The sequence below is a fragment of the Nothoprocta perdicaria genome, unplaced genomic scaffold, assembly GCF_003342845.1.
Source record: "Nothoprocta perdicaria isolate Ctin4 unplaced genomic scaffold, notPer1 scaffold_393, whole genome shotgun sequence".
NCBI classification, from domain to species: Eukaryota; Metazoa; Chordata; class Aves; order Tinamiformes; family Tinamidae; genus Nothoprocta; species Nothoprocta perdicaria.
The window spans coordinates 50366-72017 of NW_020455636.1; the positions used below are offsets into that span (position 1 = coordinate 50366).

At 41.5% G+C, this 21652-nt stretch overlaps 1 protein-coding gene across 1 annotated transcript in view; it reads left to right on the forward strand.

Moving 5' to 3' along the window:
• The first annotated feature begins 24 nt into the window (after positions 1-24).
• The window catches only part of CCBE1 (collagen and calcium binding EGF domains 1), a 91123-nt gene continuing 69495 nt past the window's right edge, over positions 25-21652 (forward strand). The window contains exons 1-2 of the mRNA XM_026045008.1: positions 25-119; positions 235-315. Of these exons, the coding sequence (XP_025900793.1) occupies positions 25-119; positions 235-315 (176 nt within the window). The remainder of the gene's footprint in view (positions 120-234; positions 316-21652) is intronic.

The window sequence follows — 21652 nt, forward strand, 5'->3', positions numbered from 1 at the left end:
GGCGCGCGCGGCACAGGCGGCCCGATGGGGCGGCCGGCCCGCAGCCTGGCCCCGCTCCTGCTGCTCCTGGCGCTGGCGCACGCCTGGACCTACCGGCACGAGCCCCAGGACGGCGACAGGTGGGTGCCCCCCGCGCCGCGCCTGCCCTGCTCTTCCCGTCACCCGCCAACGTCTCTTTTTCTTTCTTTTTCTTTATTTCCCACTCGCCCCCCGCTCCATTTCGCCCTCTCGCAGGGAGGTTTGCTCCGAGAACAAAATCGCCACCACGCGGTACCCGTGCCTGAAGCCCACGGGCGAGCTCACCACCTGCTTCAGGTGAGTGCTACGGCGTGGAGGTCCGGGGGGGACACTCCTATTCCCCTGGGGACTTGGGGAACGTAGGAGTTTGCAGYGGGCTCTGGGGCCCTGTCTGCGCCCAGGGAGGGCCGCCCTTTGCAGMGGCTTTCGCTGAAGTGCAAGGTTTTAGTGACCAGGTTGCAAGTGTCACCTCGACAAAGGCATTGCTGGGGAGGACGCGTGTGTTTGTGCTTGCTTCGTTTGGGTTGTCCCTTACTGCTGCGGTCCCTGAGCTGGATGGGCACGTCCAGGAGCACATCGGGGCTGAGGGTGCTGCGGTTACAGCGTAAYGGGTGAAACCCGCTGCGTTCATCCTGCCGGGGAGACGTTCACTTTTGGGGGGTGAATCATATGCACGGAATGAGTAACTGCTTCAGCTGCTAGCTCGGAGGAAGACTTTAGCGTAGGCCTCTCAAACTAAGAAAGATGAATCCAACCCTGAGTTTTCATTTTTCAGCTGCGTACTTGAGAAATATCATCTGGTTTGGGGAAGAATTTTAAAGCTCTTTTAATGGKGACAAATGCCCCAGAACGCTTGACAGGAGATGTGCTTTTTGCGAAACATGCAAAAGAACAAGCACACGCATATCGCTTTACTGATGARCTCTGATTATTCCCATCCCCAAAAGATGTGTTTAATTGATGGTGGTTGCTCCTCGGGTGAGGTTACCTTGTGGAAGCAGCTGTGCTCTGGGTGTGTATGCAGGCAGGCACGTGTGTGAAGCTGCTGCATGTATCAAAAAATGCGATAAAGCACATGGGCAGTCACGGAAAGCATTGCAGAAATCAACAGATGAGAGTCATTTAAAAGCTGGTTTTAACTGAGCGACACTTAAATGCTGGTCCTTTTCTCCTCTTCTTCTACCCCCTCTCTTCACCTCCAGCTTCCACCAYGGAAATTTTGTTTCTCTCCACTGTGCTTTTTGCCTGGCATGAACACTTGACAGTCTGGAGACTCGGTGCTGCAGGGCGCTGCCTCATCCCCCGCACCTGGGCAGTGCCAAATGAGCCACCCAGGCCTCGTCAGGGGGAGTATCCTTATGTGCCCTGCAAAGGACGCTTGGAGGCAAAGGACCTTCCCAGCTTGCTAAGTCTGGCTCTCGCTCTGCTTTCCTGCGAAGGTGGGCTGGTTTTGGGCAGTTCTGTCTCATGCAGGAGTACTTGGCATGCTTTGGARGGAGGGAGTGTGTAAGGCTTGGAGAGGAGGGAATGCTCTTGGGGGACCCCCCATRCAGGCACTGGTTTGGGAGCAGGGCAAGGAGGTGGACAAGGCTGCTCTGAGAGAAAGCAGAGAGTTACCAAAGGAGAAGGGCAGGAGTGGAAGGAGCTGCGCAAAGATGGGGCATGTGTGGCCTCTCCGTGAGCTTCGTCCTCACTCCTGCGAGTCCCCAGGTCTGTCCTAGCAAAGTGCTTGTRCTCTGTGTGCAATGAACTCTGCAGGCTCTGCTGGCGGCCACCGTGCAAAGCAGGATAGAGTCTGTGCAGCTGCCAAGTCCCCCCTGCACCTTCTTTCATCCTCCTAGAGGTACTGCTGGCCTTCAGGCTCTGCATCCACTGGGCTTTTCCTCCTCCCTGCCTCTCCCCGCTCCCTGCTTCCAAGCAGCATTAACCATYGCAGTGTGCAAGTTAGGGTCTCTAAACCAGAGGGCTTCCCTCTTGGTCTGAGTTTTTGGGGTGAGGTTTGGGAAGGTTGCTTATAACTCTGACTATTAGAACTTGATTTAAAAACATAAAACCCATTTCGTCATACTAGCATGACRTTAAGGGTTAGGGATGCACGAGACTTGTGGTGCCATTTTGAGAGCTGGCGGCTAAGGTTGGGGTGAGGAGCATCACTGTCACGGGCTGCAGCTCTGCAAGGATGGGATGCAGCTCTCCCAGCTCTCCGGGCACTGGCTCTGTGCAGAGAAGGTGTCTGTGCTGCAAAGTTGCCCTCTGAGACCCGTGATGCTCTGTCAGGGACCAGCTGCAGGCACCTGTTGTGACAAGGCTGATGGTGACCAGCATTCCCACTGATGGCCTGGTGTCCCTCCGGCAGATACGGGAGCCTAACCCTGCAGGACACATCTGCTTTGTGCCWGGGATGTTTCTAGGCTGGTGTTGAGCATGGTGTCATAAAGTACGTGTGGTGGGTTGTGCTTCGTAGGATGCTCAGGCACTTTGGGGTCCAATTTTCAACTTTGGAATGACGGCAAATGTTTTGAAAACCTCAGGTGGAAACTCAAAAGAACTTAAACTCTTAGAAAATTTGGAAAATTTTAGAAATTTAGAAAWTTTTCACTTTACATTCCCGAGAATTTGATTTCAGAACTCTACTAATTACTCTTAAWTTTTTTTCGTTTATTTTACTAGTCTGCTTTTGTACTATTTCAAGATGTTGATAGTAATACAAAAATAGCACTTGAAATGCATTGTTAGGGATAGTTGTATAAGGTAGCTARTATCAGCTGCTATTTCAACCTAGCACACGCTTCTAGCTTACTTTTAGGCCAAAGTGCCTTTTTGTGTAGAAGGGAAATGATTTTACACAGTTTTTATATGATGTTGTAACGTGCCCCAGGCATAGGGCAATACGCACTGCTGCTACTGATACGCTGTGCAAATATGCAGATGAAAAAGGAATACATTTAATCACTGATATCAAAATTTCTGATCTAAACAGTTTTTCCAAAACATAAATTCTTGTTTGGAGACTAATTCATCCTTTTCTTCCCCTCCTGCTGAAAATCAGCATGTTTGCAGAATGCTTCAATAAAAATAGCATCTCTTTGTAACAAAAAAAATATTTCTTGAAATTTTTTTTTTTAGAAGATTTACTCATAAATAAAGATGAGCCAAAAGCAGGGCCAAGCCAAGAGCAGGGCCAAGCACTGAAAATATATTGGCTTTTTTCCCTGTGGTCATAGCAACCTTGTACATAATTAGATGTATTTTTCCTTTTTGAATGTGTGCAGTCTGGCCCTTGGCTTCGTTTGATTCGTATTTTTTTAGATGTCCTCTCTATTTATTTTCATAAGAGTACAGAGGAACACATGCAAAAAGAAGTTGGAGCTTGTACAGTGTCTTTTCAGTGCAAATCTTATTGAAACTCTTGTGTTTCAGAGTGTGTATAGGTATGGGGAATGAGTCCTGGTGATTTAAGACTGTAACAGTGTTGTTGGATTTTGAATTCTCACTGCATGCAAAATTCCAGCTGAAACAGATGAAATCTGGGCCGCGTGCAAGGGAGCATGAGGCCCCAATTATGTGTTTCTGCCCTCTCAGCTGTTTGAAAGTCATGTTAACCTGCTTAACTCCTTCAAATGGACTTTTAAACAGTTTGTTGGCATCTTAGACAAATTTGTTGATGTTTTCTTCAGTGCTTCCATGTGTGTTACGCGGCTTGTATTTAATGACTTATTTTGTGCATCTTAGTGATAGCCCTATTGCGTTACAGATTGGTGCTTCATTAATTTACGGTATAAAGGGAGACAGTACCAAAAGACACTGTCGCTGCAGTGTGTAGGGAGTGATATAAGGTGACCCCAACTGGGTCGATGTGGCTGCTTGGTGGTGACCATGGGTGCTCCATGAGAGGCAGTGGCAATAGGCAGCCCCTGGTCTGTCAGCCTGTGCCAGGAGCTGTGTCACTTCCAGGGGTAGGACACCCAGTCTGTGACATAATCTGGTATAATTAAGTCATGAAGCAGCCACAAATTTAATTTTTGGGGATGCCCATTTTTTAAAATAACCCTGACTTTGCTGTATATCAGGAGGGATAAATGAGAAATCAAYGAGAGATCAGATATTAATTATAGTAAACGTGTTTCTGTTTGTCAGACACGAGCCATAGGGAGATTCGAGCATGAAACAGATGTGAAAATGAGGGYGTTTGTGTCCACACTGGATGTAAATCTTTTGCACACTAGATAATTAAATATTGTGGTAAGGTGCTTTCAAATAAATAGTTTTGCTCCTTTTGAGGATTTTTGGACAAGAGTAAAGGGCTAAATGAATAAAAGCAGCATGCAGAAAAGGATAATGCCCCATACCTTGCACTGAATCGGGTGGATGGACCTTTGAATCTGAATCTATGCATTGGGGGTGAATACTCTGGCTACTGTCTTTGTTAGCAAAGAGGATTCTTTTCTTTGACCTAGRCTATTAGCCTAATTCCTTCTCAATTTCCAAATACTGTTGAGTTACCTAAACAGCACCGTTCCAGGTGTTTTTGTGTTGTTCGGTGGTGATTTTTTGGCAGAACCATCCTTTATTGTAATTAGGTTTTCCTAAAGACAAGATATTGCATCTGCAAATAAAAGCTCTGTTCTAGGGTTCAAAACTTGGCTCCCTACGCTTCAGGTTTTTAATTTTGCCRTCAAAGTTTACATTACACTTCATATCAAAAAGACAATTCAAATGCATCACAAAAGATAGTATATGTACACTTGTACCCTACTTAATTCTGATGCTAACCAGAGATCACTTGCCTCAAAAAGGTTTTCTTTTTACTCTATTGAATGCTGATATTACTGGTGGAGACCATTGTTTTTATAGACTGTATCATTTTGCACATTCTGAAAAGATAAAAGTAATTGCAAGTTTGAGTGCAGCCGTTTCACAGAGGGCAGCACTTTCACTAATATGCCCTTGGGGACCACGCTCAGTTCTTGGTTCCCAGATACTCAAAGAGCGTGTTGCAGGGCTTTCCAACTGAAAAAAAAAAAAAAAGAAGAAAAAAAAGATATTATATATGATTTTTGAGTTTTCAGCTGGCTTAAGCAAAGATGACACAATGTCATCTCCAGACTTTTTGTTTTAGAGATTTCTTTTATTGATGCTGTTGTCTTCCCTATCCAAAGTTTTGCTGATGGTTTTATTTTTAATGGAATTGAAATAACTCTGACTGACATCATAATGTAACAGTTATAAACACAAAATTTATCTGATTAGAGCAAAGGGGATCTTAAACTCCAGTTATCTCGCTGAGAAATACACTGCATGCTGGGGTTTGCTGAAAATTTAAGAGCGGATAAGATTTTGTATTCTGTTTTGCTTTTAGAAAAGTAAACATATACAACAGCTGTAATTTCACAGCTGCCAAGAGAGTTTCTTTATGTTTCTGCACACTAATAATTCTTCCTTTGCATGTGATTGAATAGTGAAGAGCCATGAGCCTATGGATCCTTTGGAGTAGCATCAGCACCTCAAACATGCCCATGTGCACCGCCCATGCCACTGAAAGGAGCTCTGTTACTCAGTGATTAGACTAAAAATAAGGAGTGTTGGAGCTTCTTTTACTATCCTATTTGTCCCGTGAGATATTAAACTCTGTAACAAAGCATAACCATGAGTAATAGTGCAGAATCTATTAAATTTCAGTGAGGTTAGAGACACCTAGCTCAGCTGAGATTGTGTATAGATATAGTAGATAGATATGTATAGGTATAGTATGGATTAAAATATCGATTTTAGTGTCTTGGGAATAGCCTCATGCAGCAAAGCACCACAGAGCTGTGAAGGTTGTGCGCAGCACAGACTGTCTGCCCCCAAATGAACCAGYGTAATTAATGATCTTTCAGGCAGTTGCATAATAAAACTGAGTTCAAATTACTGCAATTAAACGATGAGGTCTGGCAGATAGTTGTTCGTGCAGTCCGGAAGTTTTTGATGTTTGCATCAAAGCAGTTTGGAGACTTTTAAAATTGGCAGCCGTGAGCTCTATGAGAAGTGCCCTCCTCAGTGGGTTAATCGATAATGAAATCCAGGTGCATTACATTATGGTTTCCATCTACAAAATATAGGGTTAAATATGAACTGACTTTCCAGGGCGTTTTGTCTAATGCAGAGACTCCAGACAAACAAAATAGTAGCCCCAGGGCCTCCTGTGGTTGATACAAAGTATGCAATAAAAATAGGCTGCCAAAGGGAACATGACTTTTGTAATTATGCTAAGTGTTGTATATGCTCCCCAAGGCCGGGTGCTTTGTCCTTAAAAATGTGATTGCCGTCCCTCTTGCTAACAGTATGACATTATTGATGCTCGTGTTTCTGCTGCCATCGTGACAGAGCGGCACTGACTGGAGCGCGTTGTACCAACTGCAGTCACATAGACAAAACAGAAAAGCGAGGGATGGAAAGGTAAAGATATGCAGCAAGAAGGAAGAAAAGAGCAGGAACAAGGGGCTAAAATAGGCAGAAGACCACCAAAGACACAGGAAAAGAAAAAAAATCATCTAACTAGTGCTTTCAGCTAAATAGAGCCGGTGATAAAAGGGCGGTAATGACTTCCCAAACAACTGTAATTTAAGTGTTTCCAGCTTTGCCTGTTTAAGCAGAACCCTGACAAACAAAACATGAGCCAAGCACAAATAAACAAACAAACTCACCCCAGGAAAGGAGCCTGTTCTCCCACCCGGGCTCTGAGCTGGGCTGCGGGAGCTGCCATGTCTGCCCTTGGTGGCCTCACTTTCCTTGGGTTGGAAAATTGCTCTTCCCGTCAGTTAAGTGAAGGGGATGTGAGGATAGGGAGGACATACGATGGGATTTAATTTTCCGCTCGGTCTTTGCCCAGTTCTGCTGGCCTTCACCCATGCTGATACCACAAACTTGTTGAAAAGTAATTTTAGGTGAAATACTTGACCTGCACTTGGAAAAATAGATGAGGTTTTCTAGAAATCCCGCGTGACCCAGGATTGCCCATATGCTGCTATGCAGACTGTTGTCCAGTAGGAATAGCATGTGGAGGACAGGCTTTCCAAGACCTTTGCTGTGCTGGTGGAGCACTTGCTGTGCGTGTGCAACCAGATCCCTCCAAGCAGATGTGCAGGGCTTGCCCTAGTCCATTGCTTTACAGATGTGCAGAGGCACTTCACCTGATTCCGGGGTGCATTTACTGCTGTATTTTTTTTTTCCACTGCGACTGTGCCGGATACTCACAGCCTTGAGGTTTGGTCTTGCTTTGGTTTTGGCTCCAGCGCCGAGTCCTGAGGGGACTTTTCTCTGAAGATGTGAATCACTGCCGAGTGCTCCAACGGCAGCGTCATTCTGGCTGGCGCTGTCGGGGGTCAGGGGACCTCACTGAGCTCATTCAGCCCATGGCAGGGCAGGGTCAGCTCTGCTGATGTGCACTCGTGTTGCTTATGTCTCTTACAGACAGCTCAGGGGTCACCCCAATGTCCCAGCTTTAAAATTCACACTCCTAAGCACTGGGCCTGCAGCCCATGGAGATGGAGTTGAACTTTTAATTTACAATAAAAACTTCCCCCAGCGCTGTGCTCAGAACTATTTTTTTCCCCCTCTGTTGTCCATTTTCTGTTCCTTGGTTTCAGTTTGCAAACTAATGGTGGCTTGTTTTATAAACTAACAGTAGCAAATGTCATTCTGTTGCTRTATTTTGGCTTTTCTTCTGGGCTGTTCCAATTATAAGCAAAAACAATGGAGAGCAGAATCCATACAGGGCGCACTGTGTTCCTCCTTGGCATGGGAAAAGAAAGCAGCTCATCTGAATCTCCTCAASGGCAGTTCTGGTTAACAATTGAAGGGAAAAACAATTTTAGTTGCAGACAGTAATCTCAGAGCTTAGTTGTGTTTGGAAAATCCTTCTTGCCTAAAGAGTGTTTTCCATCAACTTGCATTGCTGATTCTGGTTCAAAAAATGAAGTTTAAGCTCATAAGGTATTTAGATTGCATTCAGTTATTAAAAACATGTACTTTAGGATTCTTTTTTTTTTGGCTGTTGTTGTTCTTATTGTTAAATTTAAATTCCAGCCACATCCAATTTAATTGATGATTCCGAACAGAATTTAATTAAAGTGAAATGCACGTTGACTATATATCTCTGTGTTAATATTAGCAGCCATTCCGCAGTGAATGCACGTCAATGAGAATTGTTCCTCTTCCCTTTTCAAACAGGCTGTGAGTTAAATGCAGTGCATACACAATGCTTTAAGTGGGCAAGAAAGGCAAAATCAAAGCAATATTCTGAATTTTTAAAGGGGTTGTTCTTCGAGAATGAATAGGCTTATTATAAGTCAAAGGCAAGTTACATTAGGGAGAGAGCTTGAAGTCGTGTAGGACAATATTCCTGTGGCCTAGCAAGTGTATAAAGAACAATAGTCTTTCTATGGAGAAGCTGGTGGTGCTTTGCTACCAGTGTGAAACTGCAGCGTTTGTGTCGGCTCTTCCCTGCCCTCCAGGGTGAAGGCTGACAACCTAATTCGCTGCAACAGGGCCTATAAGTTCAGAAAGTTGGATGGCGGAGTCTTCAAAACAGCTGAAGAAATGCCTTAAGTGCTCCAGGAATATTTTCTAAATAATGGGCAAAAGCTCACAACTAAAACATTTGGGAAGGCACCCCTAAAATCTGAGTATGCTCAAAATCCTTTTCACGAGAGAGTGACATTATTGGCTGCATTATTTCATTGCAAACTTCCTGCTCAGAGCTCTGATGTCTCAGTGGAATGTTAGTATCTTTATGATCACATTCAACACATTTAATATGTTGTAAATCTGACATCTCGCCTATTCAACAAGATGTTATTATCATACCCAGTTTTCATTATAGAGTTTATTATCATAGCTATGGCAAAGAAAGCAGTATTGTTTCTTAAATATGATGCTCTGGAATTCTGATAAAGCCCTTAGTTTGGAGCTTATGGCCTCTGAGAGTTAACATGAATTGTAATTCAAACMAAAATAGCTCAAAGGAAAATTATTTTATCTTTATAATATATAGTATTTCTGAGACAAGGAGAAAATGGAGGAGAATTAGGATGAGGGTCTTTGGTAGATCTTAGTGATCTTAGTCTAAGATTCAGATTTTAGACTGAAACCAAGCATCAGTAATGCTACCTTTTTGTAAATGCTTGACCCTACCAGGGGATACGTGCTTTTAAATGTGAATTCTGAAGGCAGGAGAAAGGCACAATGGGTTAGACAGGGTACTTGTTGTCTACATGTTATCTCATGGTATGTATGTTGTATGGAAAATACAGAATGCTTAGATAAATGCTGAAACGTTGCTCTTTTGATGAACAATATATCTTGATAAAAATGCTCTTTTTTTTTTTTTCTTATTCTGAAGCAGATATACTTCTAGATTCCACTAGAGTTTTTACTCCTCAAAGGCCATAAAATGTATATCCAGAGAACAGTTGGTGAAACTATTTAAATTTCGATATTGATAAATGTGGAAGGCTATAAAAATGGAGTATTTTTCTCTCTTGGAAAATTTCATGAAAAAAATATAAATTCAATCTCTTTTGAATTTATGATAGGAAAATTTTAAAAATGGAATATACGTWAAAAAATAGTGAATATGGTACAATTTTTCATCCTGCTAGACTTCCAGTTTGTGCAATAGCAAAACAGTGAGAAGATACTTGAAATGTTGCTTCTGAAAGGTTTCCCTGCTCGCTCTCACCTTTCCTTCTTCTGGACCAAAACCAAAATATCTGTGATGGTGGAGGGAAGGAGGGATATCACATTCCTCAGTTTTGGGATCTATTTTTTAAGGGCCCGGGCTTTGTGAGCTGTCTTTGTCGTTAGGGTAGAGAGGGAATGAGATCTTTTAGGCCAAGTTAACACTTACTCTTTCCTCTTAGTTTTAAAACTTCTTGTGGAGAAAGCAGAATTTCTCTGGGATAAAGCTTTAATAAGGAGTCTGTCCTCACCAAATTCTTTTCTAAAGAAAAAATGCCTGAATATATTTAAAATATGTTTGTAGGACTGGCCTCTTTCTGTTTTTTCTTAGAAGCTCACTTGTGTTAAAGGATTGCATTTTTTGGTCTCTTGAGTATCACTTAAGATGCCATAAGAAAAGAATGGCGGGGTCTGCACTACTCCCAAGCTGTACTCACTTCATTTGGATTTAGGCCAAATTGCTTCAGTTCTGGAATTCCTCCGTATATTTTCTTAACATTCCATGAAAAGAAGAGCACAAAAATTGGTTAAAGCAAATTGAATGCATCTTACCAATGCAGTAAGGTCTCTGGCCAATAAACTCAGCTTAAAAAGTCAAGCAGTGTCTTCTCTGTGCTGTTGCTTGTCCTCACACTGACCCATATTTAAGTAGCCGTTTTGTTAAGCACGTCTGGAAGGGGTTGTCCCTCTGTTGCCCTTCCAGATCTACATCAGTGGAGGCACCACGGTGACCAATACTGTTGAACTGTAGGATGGACTGGAAAGAGCCAAGATATAGTTTCAGTTTTGGRACTAAATCTCTGTGCTTCTCGATAAGCCATGTCTTCTGCGGTTCCTTGCTAAGATTTACTATCCAACAATAGTATTGGCTAGATCCTCACCTATAAAATGAAGGAAAAAAAATGCTGTTGCCTCACAGAAAAAATAAATTGATAACTTACCCTGAAGATCCAATGTTCCTGTTATAGCAAACCACGTCCCTGTAAATTGAATCTTTAAATAATTTGCTAGACTTCGTTTACTTATGGTGATTTACTGTCACACCAGTTCAACAAACTGCTACTGTTTGAGATAAGAAGAAAAAATTCTTCCTTTTTTAAGCATAGTTTTTCATCTCCACCAAGAAACAAATTAGATTTCTGTGATGTTTTCTTATGTTGCAAAACTATCCAGAGTATTTCCACAGTGGGAATAAGTTAATGGTACATCATTGGAAAAACTCCAATGAAAATAGTTGTGGTGGATTGAAGAAAAAGAAGCTGAAAACAAGTAGTCGGGAGAAAGAATGGCTAACACGTACACATATATTTATTTACACATCYTCATGTGCAATATGTACTGCTGAGTATTTTTAAGTACCAGAAAAAATCGACTTCAAACATTTCCAGTGACCTTAGAGTCATTACACTTATAAGCTGTTCCAATGAAAAGAAAATTGTTCCAAGAAATTCTCCTTAAGGAGTTAACAAAGACTTAACATTTGACAAATATATATTCAGGATGGAAATAAAGAGGGAATTTTCCTGTGTTCACATTCCTCTTAATTGCATATTAAGACTGAAGACCCTGGCTATACTCCATATTGTAGGATCTGGTGCTTTGCTCTTTGGGGCTTCTCTTTTTGGAATAARGAATCAAAACAACTGTAGCAGCCCTTCTACTAAATGCCATCTTGACCTTAACTCTTGGAATTACTATGATCCAGTGAATGAAAAACTACCCCAAGTGTTTATTACGGAAATCTTGTCTCAGTTGTGAGGATTAGCCATCTTAAATGATTCAATATCCTGCCTGTTAAAATGGATGTATATTGGAAGAAGTTGCAAACCAGCGTTAAAGAAATGGAAAAGTCTGTACAGTGTTGTGCTCATGAGATACACATGATTGGTATTTGTGGGAAATGCCTAAGGAACATGAGTTTCGAAAGCGGTCCTAATCAAGAGCTTCATCCCTGCTTTCTCACTGGGGCTGTCGTGTATAAGAACAGGAACGTAAATCCTTAGTCATCCCAAGATGCTCCGTAATTATGATGAAGGGAAGCAAAGTCTTCCAGAATGTGGGTCTGGAACAGCAAGTCAAGTGTGAAAATGGCTTTGCTGTTGCTGGATATCAAAAAAATGAAGGAAAARCTACTTTACTCTCTTTTTTTTTTCTTGTTACTAGATACAGACTACAGATAATTGTCTCTGAAGACACCTTTACATGTTTTTTTCTCTCAAATGGAAGGCATTCATATTTATTTTCTCTTAAACCTTTCATGATATCCTTGCAAAGCATAATGATTGGTGTCTTGGAGATTTCTTTTGACATTCCTTTTTACTGAAGCATGAGTTTTAGAAAGCAAAAGTGACACAATTTTTCATTATTGGTAGCAGCTGTAAAAGTAGCAGCAGGCACACAGAGCGTGGCAGCTCATTTGCCTGCTTTACTCAGATTAAATCCACTATCTCTAAAAGACTTTGAGACCCAAACACCTGCAGCTCTCTCTTTTTTTTTATCATTTAAGTAAGCTTTTATTATTTTTGTTCGCAGAATCTTTTTTTTTTTGAAATTTCCYTCTTAAAAGTAAATTTTCCTTAATGTACCATTCACTTAAATGCTCCTAGCTARCTCATAGACTACAGTTGGATGACGAGTCAGTCCTATTGCAAGGCCAATGTTTAGACAAAGGATTAGCCCTACAACCCTTATTTCTTCCTCTTACAGCATAGAGCTGAAAATCCTAACAAAAGAAAATTATTTATAAACTTATGATCTTAACTGTGGAAGTTGGGAAAGCTCTGGCACTGTCTGCGCTGTCTGTAGGGGCAAAACGTGGATTCCCTTAATGGAAGTTTGGATGGTGATATAACAGCCTACACACATAAAAATGCCAAACAAATTACTGCCTTAACCAAGAGAGCAAGAATACCTCTTGCTTATTTTCTAGTACTTGTGAGCTAAGAAGCTAGTGAGAGTCAAGATCTGTTTTGCTTGCTGCTTGAGCTTATAAATTTATGCTGTTTTAAATGAATAGTGAAAATGAGATTTAGCCTCCAGAATTCAACTTTTGTGAAAATGCTCCCAGTTCCCTTCAGGATGTAGCAATTTGAAGGAATGCTCTAACTCAGCAGTGGTCATGTATGGACAATTTAAGTTCTGGGGTTTTTTAGCACTTTTTTTTCAAYATAGATTTTTAAAATGACTTTTGGTTGTGGTAATGCAAGATTTAAAAAAACAKCTTGATTCTTGCATAGTATGTTTGGATAGTCAGCAGTTCTGGGCTGTTCATAAATAAATAAAAGATATGAGATTTTACAAGATGTTGGAAACCTTYGATGGACTGGTGCATCTTCACTACAAATTGTAAGCAGCCCTTTGTATTATAGGCTTGTATTTTTGAGATCAGTGAAAATTTAGTCCCAGTCCTGTGATGGGCACAGATCATTAGAGTGGTTTTGGTGTTTTACTACTATGATTTCAGTGCGAGTTAAAGGCTCATCATCTGAGCAACCATGCTTAAGTTGAGGGTATGTAGCATATAGGACTAGAAAGGAGCTTCTATGAGGAGTAACACTTCACATCTTACTGAGTTGGAAAAAATGATTTGTTCACATGCATTTTATCTTTAACATTACTGAGATTAGGTTTAGAAGCAGAGATGGAGGATCTGTGAGTGGGCAGACAGATGTTGACAGATATTGGGGATGGGAAGACCTGCTGGAGAAGGATTAATGGGGTCATCACAGAAGTGATGTGACTCAAAAGGGAGCACCAAGTCATCTTGAACAAGGCTGCTGCAAAAAAAATAGCCAGGCAACCTAGCAATTAGGGCTGTGGAAATGCTGGACTTGGAAGATGATTTCTGTGTTGGGGAATGCAGAGCTGGAAATGTGAAGATGCGGAGTGAGTCTCCATGAGTCCCCCAGCATGAAAAGCATAGTGGTAAGGCCAGTTAGCTTGAATAAATAAGGCAAAGCCTTTTTTTTTTTTTTTTTTTTTTTCTTTAAACTCTGGGCTTATTCAAGGAATTCAAAGAGGAACTGAGACAGAGTTTCCCCTAGGGCATCCTGAGTCATGAGGAGGCTGAAATGCCCCTTGTTCGGTCTTCTGAGAAGAACCAAGGGGTGTGCATCTGCAGAGGGAAAACTACACGTTTTCTCTCTTCCCTAGCAATGACACCTCAGTCAGCCTTTCTTCAGCATTTTCCTAGAGGAATATATGCAATCTCTGGAATGTTTATGCTTTTCTAACACTTCTGCATGGTGGATCATCACCTCTAATACTTAAATATTTGGAAATGAGARAAAATAAATACTGGTCAAAACTTGGCAGGAGTTGATCCCCAGTTGAGATTACCTAAACCATTTGCTGCTCCATGTATCTGTTAAAGAGACAGCTTGTTGTAGGTAAGGTAAATTTATCTGCCTCGTTGGGATTCTGGGGTAATTGTCTTGATCTGGATACAAAACTGGAAGTTAGAGGCTCATCAGTGAAGAAGGACGGGGGAGGAGAAGTTTGATTTCATGAGTTTAGCTACGGGAAGACCTTGAGATATAAGTGAGATATGAGTCATCTCTCGAAAGTCAACTCTTGAAAGGCAAGTGTGACAATGCATGTGGTGAGGTATATTTGGTGGTGGTGGGGAAATATCTGTTTCTGTGCAAAGCCCTACTGAGATCTTGCCTGTGCAGTTCTGATCATTAACTTTCACGATGAGAAATGAGACATGGGGCAGGTGCAGAGCGGGGCCRCCAGGGCATTTAGATGAGGATAGCYTCTGTGATGGGGAGAGGGATGCAGTTCATAGCCAGAAAGATATACTTAAAGGCACGGGTGAAGGCATAGCACCCTATTCATGTGGCCATATGGCTTCTGGATTCGGGATGGTCTGTACTGCGTAGACTGKGCCTAGTCAGGTGAGGGTTTTCATGCACCTGACTTGGAGAACTTGTCTTCCCTCTGCTGCATAGCTCGGATTCTTGCAATAGCTTGTAAAGCTGTGCACAGTCACTTTCTTTCTTCTATGTGTTGCTTAAACCGAGTGTCTGGTTGACTGTGTTGAGCTGCTGTATTCCCAGCTCACATGGGAAGTGGTGGTGTCACCCTCACCCCTAACAAACCAGCCGTCCCACTCTGCGGCTCGGCTTCCTCCAGCCTCAAGGCTTTTGCGGTCGGCACGAGTGGGCTGGTAAGGACAGCGGCTCCACGCTTTGTGCCTGTGGCTTTACCACTGAATTCCTTGCAAACTCAAAAGCAGCAGCCTCACAAATCATGAACTGATGCCTTAATATCGAGTCCTCCTTCCTCCCTGGCCTCTTCTCTGGGACTCTAGGTTTGTTATTGAAAGCGGTGAACGTGGGAAATCTTATCTCTTGCCTGAATGACTTCCATAGCTGTGCTCAACATCCTGCGATGGTTCTGTCTCTTCAGGAATCTCCCCCTTGTCATTGTTAACATAGAACAAATATCCCTGGAAACAAACAAAACACGGAAACATAGACAAGATTTGCTATAAAACAGGATTGTATTTCAATTGAAGATCTTCCCAAGGAGCTTATTAGTACACACTTAAGAGTAGGGCATACTTTGTCTAGCCCTGGGCAAAGGTGATTTTTAKTTTTGAATACTAGAAGAGTAATTATTATTTTTTATGTCAGAGTCTCTGCCATGGTCCTAAATCATGGTCCTTTGTATAGAATGATTTAAAAGCTAAACTAGAGTCAGAGCCTTAACATCATCAAGTTCCTGCATCACATGTAAGAATTCTTGAAATTATGTTTTTTAATTAGTCAACATAATTTTAGTTTAGTGAATTTGAGGGTGGAAGAAAAGTGTTTGAGTACATTCTTCTCAGTACATAATCCTCAGATCTGTGCATTTATCATATATAAGCAGGTTAGTATCGTGGGGGACATGATTTACAGGAATAGCTGAAGACGTTGCTCAAAGAACAGAACTTTACTCTCTATTAAGTTGTTAAAATTGGCAGCTTTGGGACCAGATGACTCGGGTCATATGTAAAAAAAAGAAAAAAAAGAAAAGGAAAAAAAAATAGAGCCTTTTATCTGCATGCTGCCTGTTCAAATCCAATCTCCAGAGGTTGCAGTATACAWGATGGGGTATTTTGCCTTTATTTTCTTTCACTAGGAGAGTGCAGAATTGGGCTGTCTGGCTCTGTGAAGTTAGGTGACTTTCACAGATGCTCATTACCAAGTAGTTAGAGGGCAAAGAATTGACCTGCAGGTTGATTCTCCAGTGACCCTTAAAGTTGGAATAACCGAGAAAGCAGCAGTTATTCCAATAAAAGCTTCGAAAGAGCTGGAGGTTGAGGAAAAGGAGATTGTTGCTCATAGGAAGAACTGAACTGATGCCAGCAGAAAGCTGATACAGGAGCGACGTGAGCGATATTATCTCCCAAACAGACGTGACTGTGTTCCAGAGGCAGCAAGGTCAGGCACGGGGTTTGCTTAAGGGCACATGAAGACAAAACACATCCCTTCTATACTACTGTAAACAGAAATCCTAAAAAGGATAATTAGCATTATGAGAATGAGCTCTCTGCTGTAGGGAACCTCTTCATGTGTTTCTCAGCCAAGAAGAACAGAAGAGTCTTTGAAAAAATACTTTGCAGAAAGTTTGAAGCCACTCGGTGGCCAGAGAGGCGAAGGCTGTTGTTTTTGCTCTGTGTAGAAATTGCTTAATCTTGATGATTTTTATCATGAGTAGGATCTTACTATGGAATGAGGAACTAGATTTACAGGGTGAAGTCAAGGGAAATGAGTCTCAGCATCCCCTTAACATCCAGCTTAACATTTAGAGCTCTTTTCTTATGACCTTCTGTATGTAAGCACTATTACCACAAATACCAGAGGGCTTGGGTCAGATTCTGCTTTTTAAATTATTATTATTTTTTAGCTGACTGGGTCTCGAATGAAGGACAGCTGAATCGTGAGTCATGGTGGCAGACGCTCCCCAAAGACCTTCTGATTGTTCGGTGGAAAGAAGTCCACGCTTGCCAAATATCTGAGATTTACTGACACATTTAGAGCTAGATACGGTCACTAACAGCTCCTTAGGGGTAGTTACTGCAAGAGTTGGTGACTAACTGTGAGGAGGGCTCAGGGGTACAGAATGACCATTGCAGCATAATGCAGTCACATAGAGACTTAGTCTAAGCATGTGCCACATGGGGATGGTTTTGTAATTTTACACATGTATAGAATATAAAGCATAAAAGTTGACCATACCAATATTTTTTTCCGAATCTTGATGGGATTGCTAAGTGAGACATAATGTTCTATGTCAATTAAGCAATCTGACGTGATTGATGTTTTGGTAAAATGAACTAGGTGAAACATTCTTTGGTCAGTTTGAGTGTATTTGTATTTTTGTGTTTGAATGTTTATTTTTACAGAAAACTAAGATGCTGACATGATGAAGTTCCTTGCTATGGGTCACTGTATTCCAAACTGCAATTTTTTAGCCTAAAACAGATCCCATACGAAAATTCCTTTTCTTAAAGGCCTCATGTTCGAAAGTGTTAATCTATAGCTCGKGGGCTGTGAGCCAGCAGCAGCTGATGTGCTCAGGCTCCCCAAGGAGCCAGCCCATCTTTTCGGATAGATCAGGTGGCTGGGAACATTTTCCACAGTTGTAGCCTATGTGGTCCTCCTGCCAAAGGCAGGTTCAGTTTTATTTTTTTATTTTGCATTCTGTTTCCTAATATGAAGAGAGATACGAATATGAATTTTGTTGTGGCGTCCACCAAATAAAAATAAGTCAAATCTCATATTATGGCTACAATTACTTATTGTGGGTTAAGAGCAGTTACTGTATCTAGTTCAGGGTTTGAAAACAGAGTTCCAGTCTTAAAGCCAATAACTGTATCTCATGCTGTTATTTTGGCAATGGTGTCCAGAGGGGGTCTAATTTAGTAAAAATGAGTGGAGACCTCAAGAAACATTAACTTTCTTGGAAAAGTCTGAAATGGTCAAGTATTATGGGAAAGAAAGGCAGAACACAAATTATTTCTAATCTCCTGAGATGTGTCACAAGTAAGTTCTCTCAGGCAATATATGATCTCTCATATCTGTCAATTGAGATGAAAATCCAAAATGTAGAATTAGAATTGGGAAGCATTTTATAGAATCTGGCAATTCCTAATATGCATAATTTATACCTGGATTACAGTGAAATGTGAAACAGTATTTTAAGCCGTGACAACTGTAAGCTTGCTGTTACCTTAARGAAAACAAAAAGTGAGGAAAGTGATATAATTTTAGTGAGGTTTAAGATCTCTATTCCGCTTGTTTTGAATGTGATTTCAGTGCAGGCTTCAGAATGGAATAGGCACTGACAACTCTGGGCTCCGTGCAGAAGTTGGGTGCATTTTCCAAATCTTCAAGCAACKCAGGGAAGGGTGGGCAATAAAAATAAGTCCTTCATAATGCCTGTCTTCCTGCTCTGTGGCTTAGCATGACCCTCACTGAGCACTAGCTGGTGGTCGCAGATGTGCTGCTTTGGGCACTGCAAAGCTTCAAGTACACAGCTCAGTACTGCTAGTGGTTTCTTCTATGTGGTCAGAAGAAACTTCCTTATTGTTGGTTAATTTTTTGATTGACAGAGTTAACCTTCAAATATTTATCAAGCCACTAAAAAGATTAAGGGTCATTCATTGAAATGCCTGAGGAGGTGTTTTGGTGTTCTTTATTTTCATAAGTACATTTTGAGGCCAAAGTTCTTGGTCTTCAAGATAACAAGTTAGTAAAGTGCTTTTTTCTAGTATTAAAATAGGCTTAGGACCTGGAATGAACAAAAACCTACAAAATCCGAAGTCTGCTCTGCTGTTTCCAGCTTTACTGTTAGAGGGAGGACATTAGGCAAAGGCCACCCGTTGGCGAGTTGTGTATTCCAAGGGGAACGTCTTTTCTTGTGTGATGGAGATGTCCTAAGTCGCATCAGATGGTCTGYGAACCAAATGACTCTCTGTCTGAGGAAAACTTTCTTGAACCTCCATCCATTTCATTCCTAGTCTGGAGATGTGCAGGACCTGTTCCTCATCCCCAGAACTGTTTTTCCTTGTATTTGCAAGACATGGATCATGATTTGTGGAGCTATCAGGTGGGATCAGGTACAGGAGCCAAATCCTGCCACTATCCATCTTGCATCAGCTGGCACTGAAGCTTATTGAGCAGGGAAGATACGGGTATGAAGTCATGTTAAGTAGCCACAAAGCCTTAGTAGTGATTTGTTTTGAGGAACAAAGTGGAAGAGTGATATTTACTGTGGGATAAAACCCGAAATAGCTTGCATTTTTGCTGACTCTTTGCCAGTGGTGTTTTAGAGCTCAGACCACACAAGGAAAATGACTTTCCAGCATATATTGTCTCCTTAAAGACAGGCATCTGAGACTATGGGATCTGAGACTATGAGCTAATGTTTGTAATTGTAAGAATTATTGAGAGTTGATTGAAAATGCAAAATTCCCAAGTGATGGCATTTAGCACTTGTGTGATCAGCATGCTTGTGAATTGTAAACTGCTGAACAAATCTGAATGGTCAATGTAGTTCGTCAAGGGAATAAAAAAATAAAAATACTCCTGAAACCATAAATAAGGTGTGATTTTAGATTCTACATAGAGAGAATGATTAAAGGATTTTTTTAACAGACTTAACCTCATTCAGGTTTGCTTGTCCACATAAAGTTCTGGGAAAAGATATTTCATTGCAACCTATCAGGAATATTGATATCAACACTCTATTCAGGGAGATTTTACCCATTCAGATATCATAACCTGTAGTGTGGATTACTTCAGAGAGGGTTTGGTTTTAGCAAAATTCTCCAAATCAAACAAGTTTTACTTTAGACATTATATATATGTAGTAATCTCCTGTATCCTGCCCTAAGGCACCATTTTATAGCACTTATTTGTGTGAGGCAATGGTTTCTTTAAATAGGGTTACAGTCTGAAGCCTTCAGCATTTTGAAAATTATTTTTTAAATCTGATTTTAATGTTTATAGTAGAAATTGGCATGTCTTGCATGGCAGATGTAGTGCTAGTCTGGAAGTCCAATTTGATTGGAGATGAAATATAATGATTTCTGCATTCTAAATTATATCTTATTTTTACATCTTTGTTGACTCAAGAGAGAACATGAAATGATTTTTCTGAGCTTCCTTTCAGAAAGATTTTTTTTGTTTGTTTTTTGGCTAGCATTGAAGTTAAGGATTTTTCTCAGTTTGATGCATTTCAATCTGTGTGCCTCCTGGAGAAAACATTAGGGTAAAGAGAGGAAAAACTAGAAGTATAATTACTGCTGAAAATTGTAGATAGCAAAAAAATGTTAAAGTTTCTTTGATCTTTTAAACTAACTTGGCTTGTGCCATTTTACCCCTTTCTGTTTATGTAGTATTCTTAAAGCATAACATGCATTTAAAAATATTCCTTCTTAATAGAGGAAATCTGGAAAAGGATACTCTGGAAAAGATGGCTGATTGGTGGTGATTATTCCCTGTTGCTCTCCTATGTGAACATTTCACATGCGATGGCTTGTTTCTCAATCTGCCTTCTTCCTTTTGTGCTTGTGCTGATGCAGACAATACGAAGATGTCTACCAGGCCTCATCCAAGTATTTCTGGAGGCAATAAACCTGCTGTAAGGGAGATGTCCAATATCACATGCAGCCTTTGAGAAAGAATTGGCCATTGAGCAGAGATCTCTTGAAATCAGGACTTAAAAATGGGACTAGATCCTCCTCTACTGGGACTAGAGGAGAGACTAGAGGTTATCCTGTTCTAATGGGACTAGACCCCCTCCTGTAGGGACACACCTCCCCTCCTAGTTTTCCATAGAGGACAACCTCTGTGCCAGACTGAAATCCAAGATTTTCACCAGAAGATACGATGCCATAGTCCAGTTTGGGGCAGATCATTGTTCAGTTTGGAGATCGGGCTCAGCCCAGTGCCGAGGCGAAGCTGAGCTGAGCTAAGCTAGAAGGTGCATGTCCAGAGGGCAGCTTCAAGACAGATTTATCCAGCTCTTTGTTTGCGTGCAGACAGAAATTGCTGAGGGGTTGGGAATGCTGTTTTTATTGGTTTCGTTCGGTTTTTCCTTTTGGCTGACTTTGCTCTGCTTCGTTCCCCCGGCCCCAGGAGCGCGCTGTGCCCGGGACCTTACACTTCATTCACGTCACTAGTTTCAGTAAACACTCAGTAAATAAAGCAGCGTGCACCGTTTAAAAATATATGTTGGGGGAGTAATATWTTTTAGCAACTTTAATGCAGGTATCATTGCTGGTTTTTAAACATGCTCTATGTCATATGACTCAATTATAATCTAGGAATAGTCACGTATAGATTTTGGAAAGGGAAATATCCCACTTTGCAAAAATACCAATGGAAATGTTCCTGGTGTGATCTGAAGCTTGCAAGTGAAGGGGGCCTTTTGCATCTCTTCACTTCAATGAGCTTCAGATCTGGCTGTCGGTGTCGCTTACAATTTGGGTGAATTTTTCCTCCAACTCTAGGTAAGGAGGAGTCAGACACCTTGTCTGCGCCCAAGCTGCGTGTCTCCCTAAATTGCCAGCTTGGTGACCTGGGTGGTGACCCGGTGGGACCACCCTCTTTTTTAGCAGAGAGTGGTAATTTAGTCTTTGTGCTCTTCAGCTTCTGCTCCTTGTGTCAAATCGCTGCATTCACAGGGATTTGCAGCGTGGGATCTGGCTTGCTAGGGACTGAGTTAAAACCAGCCATCTCGTTGTTACCAACGATGTGTCCAAGCTTGGACGTAAAAAGGCAGTTGTTTTCTCGGTAAAACCCATGACTCACATTTGCTCTGCTTAATTTATGATTTATTCCTCAAAATGGCCTAATGTGCATTGCTCGTAAATGGCCTATAGAGTCATGAAAGCAGCTTGGCTCATCCACGGTGG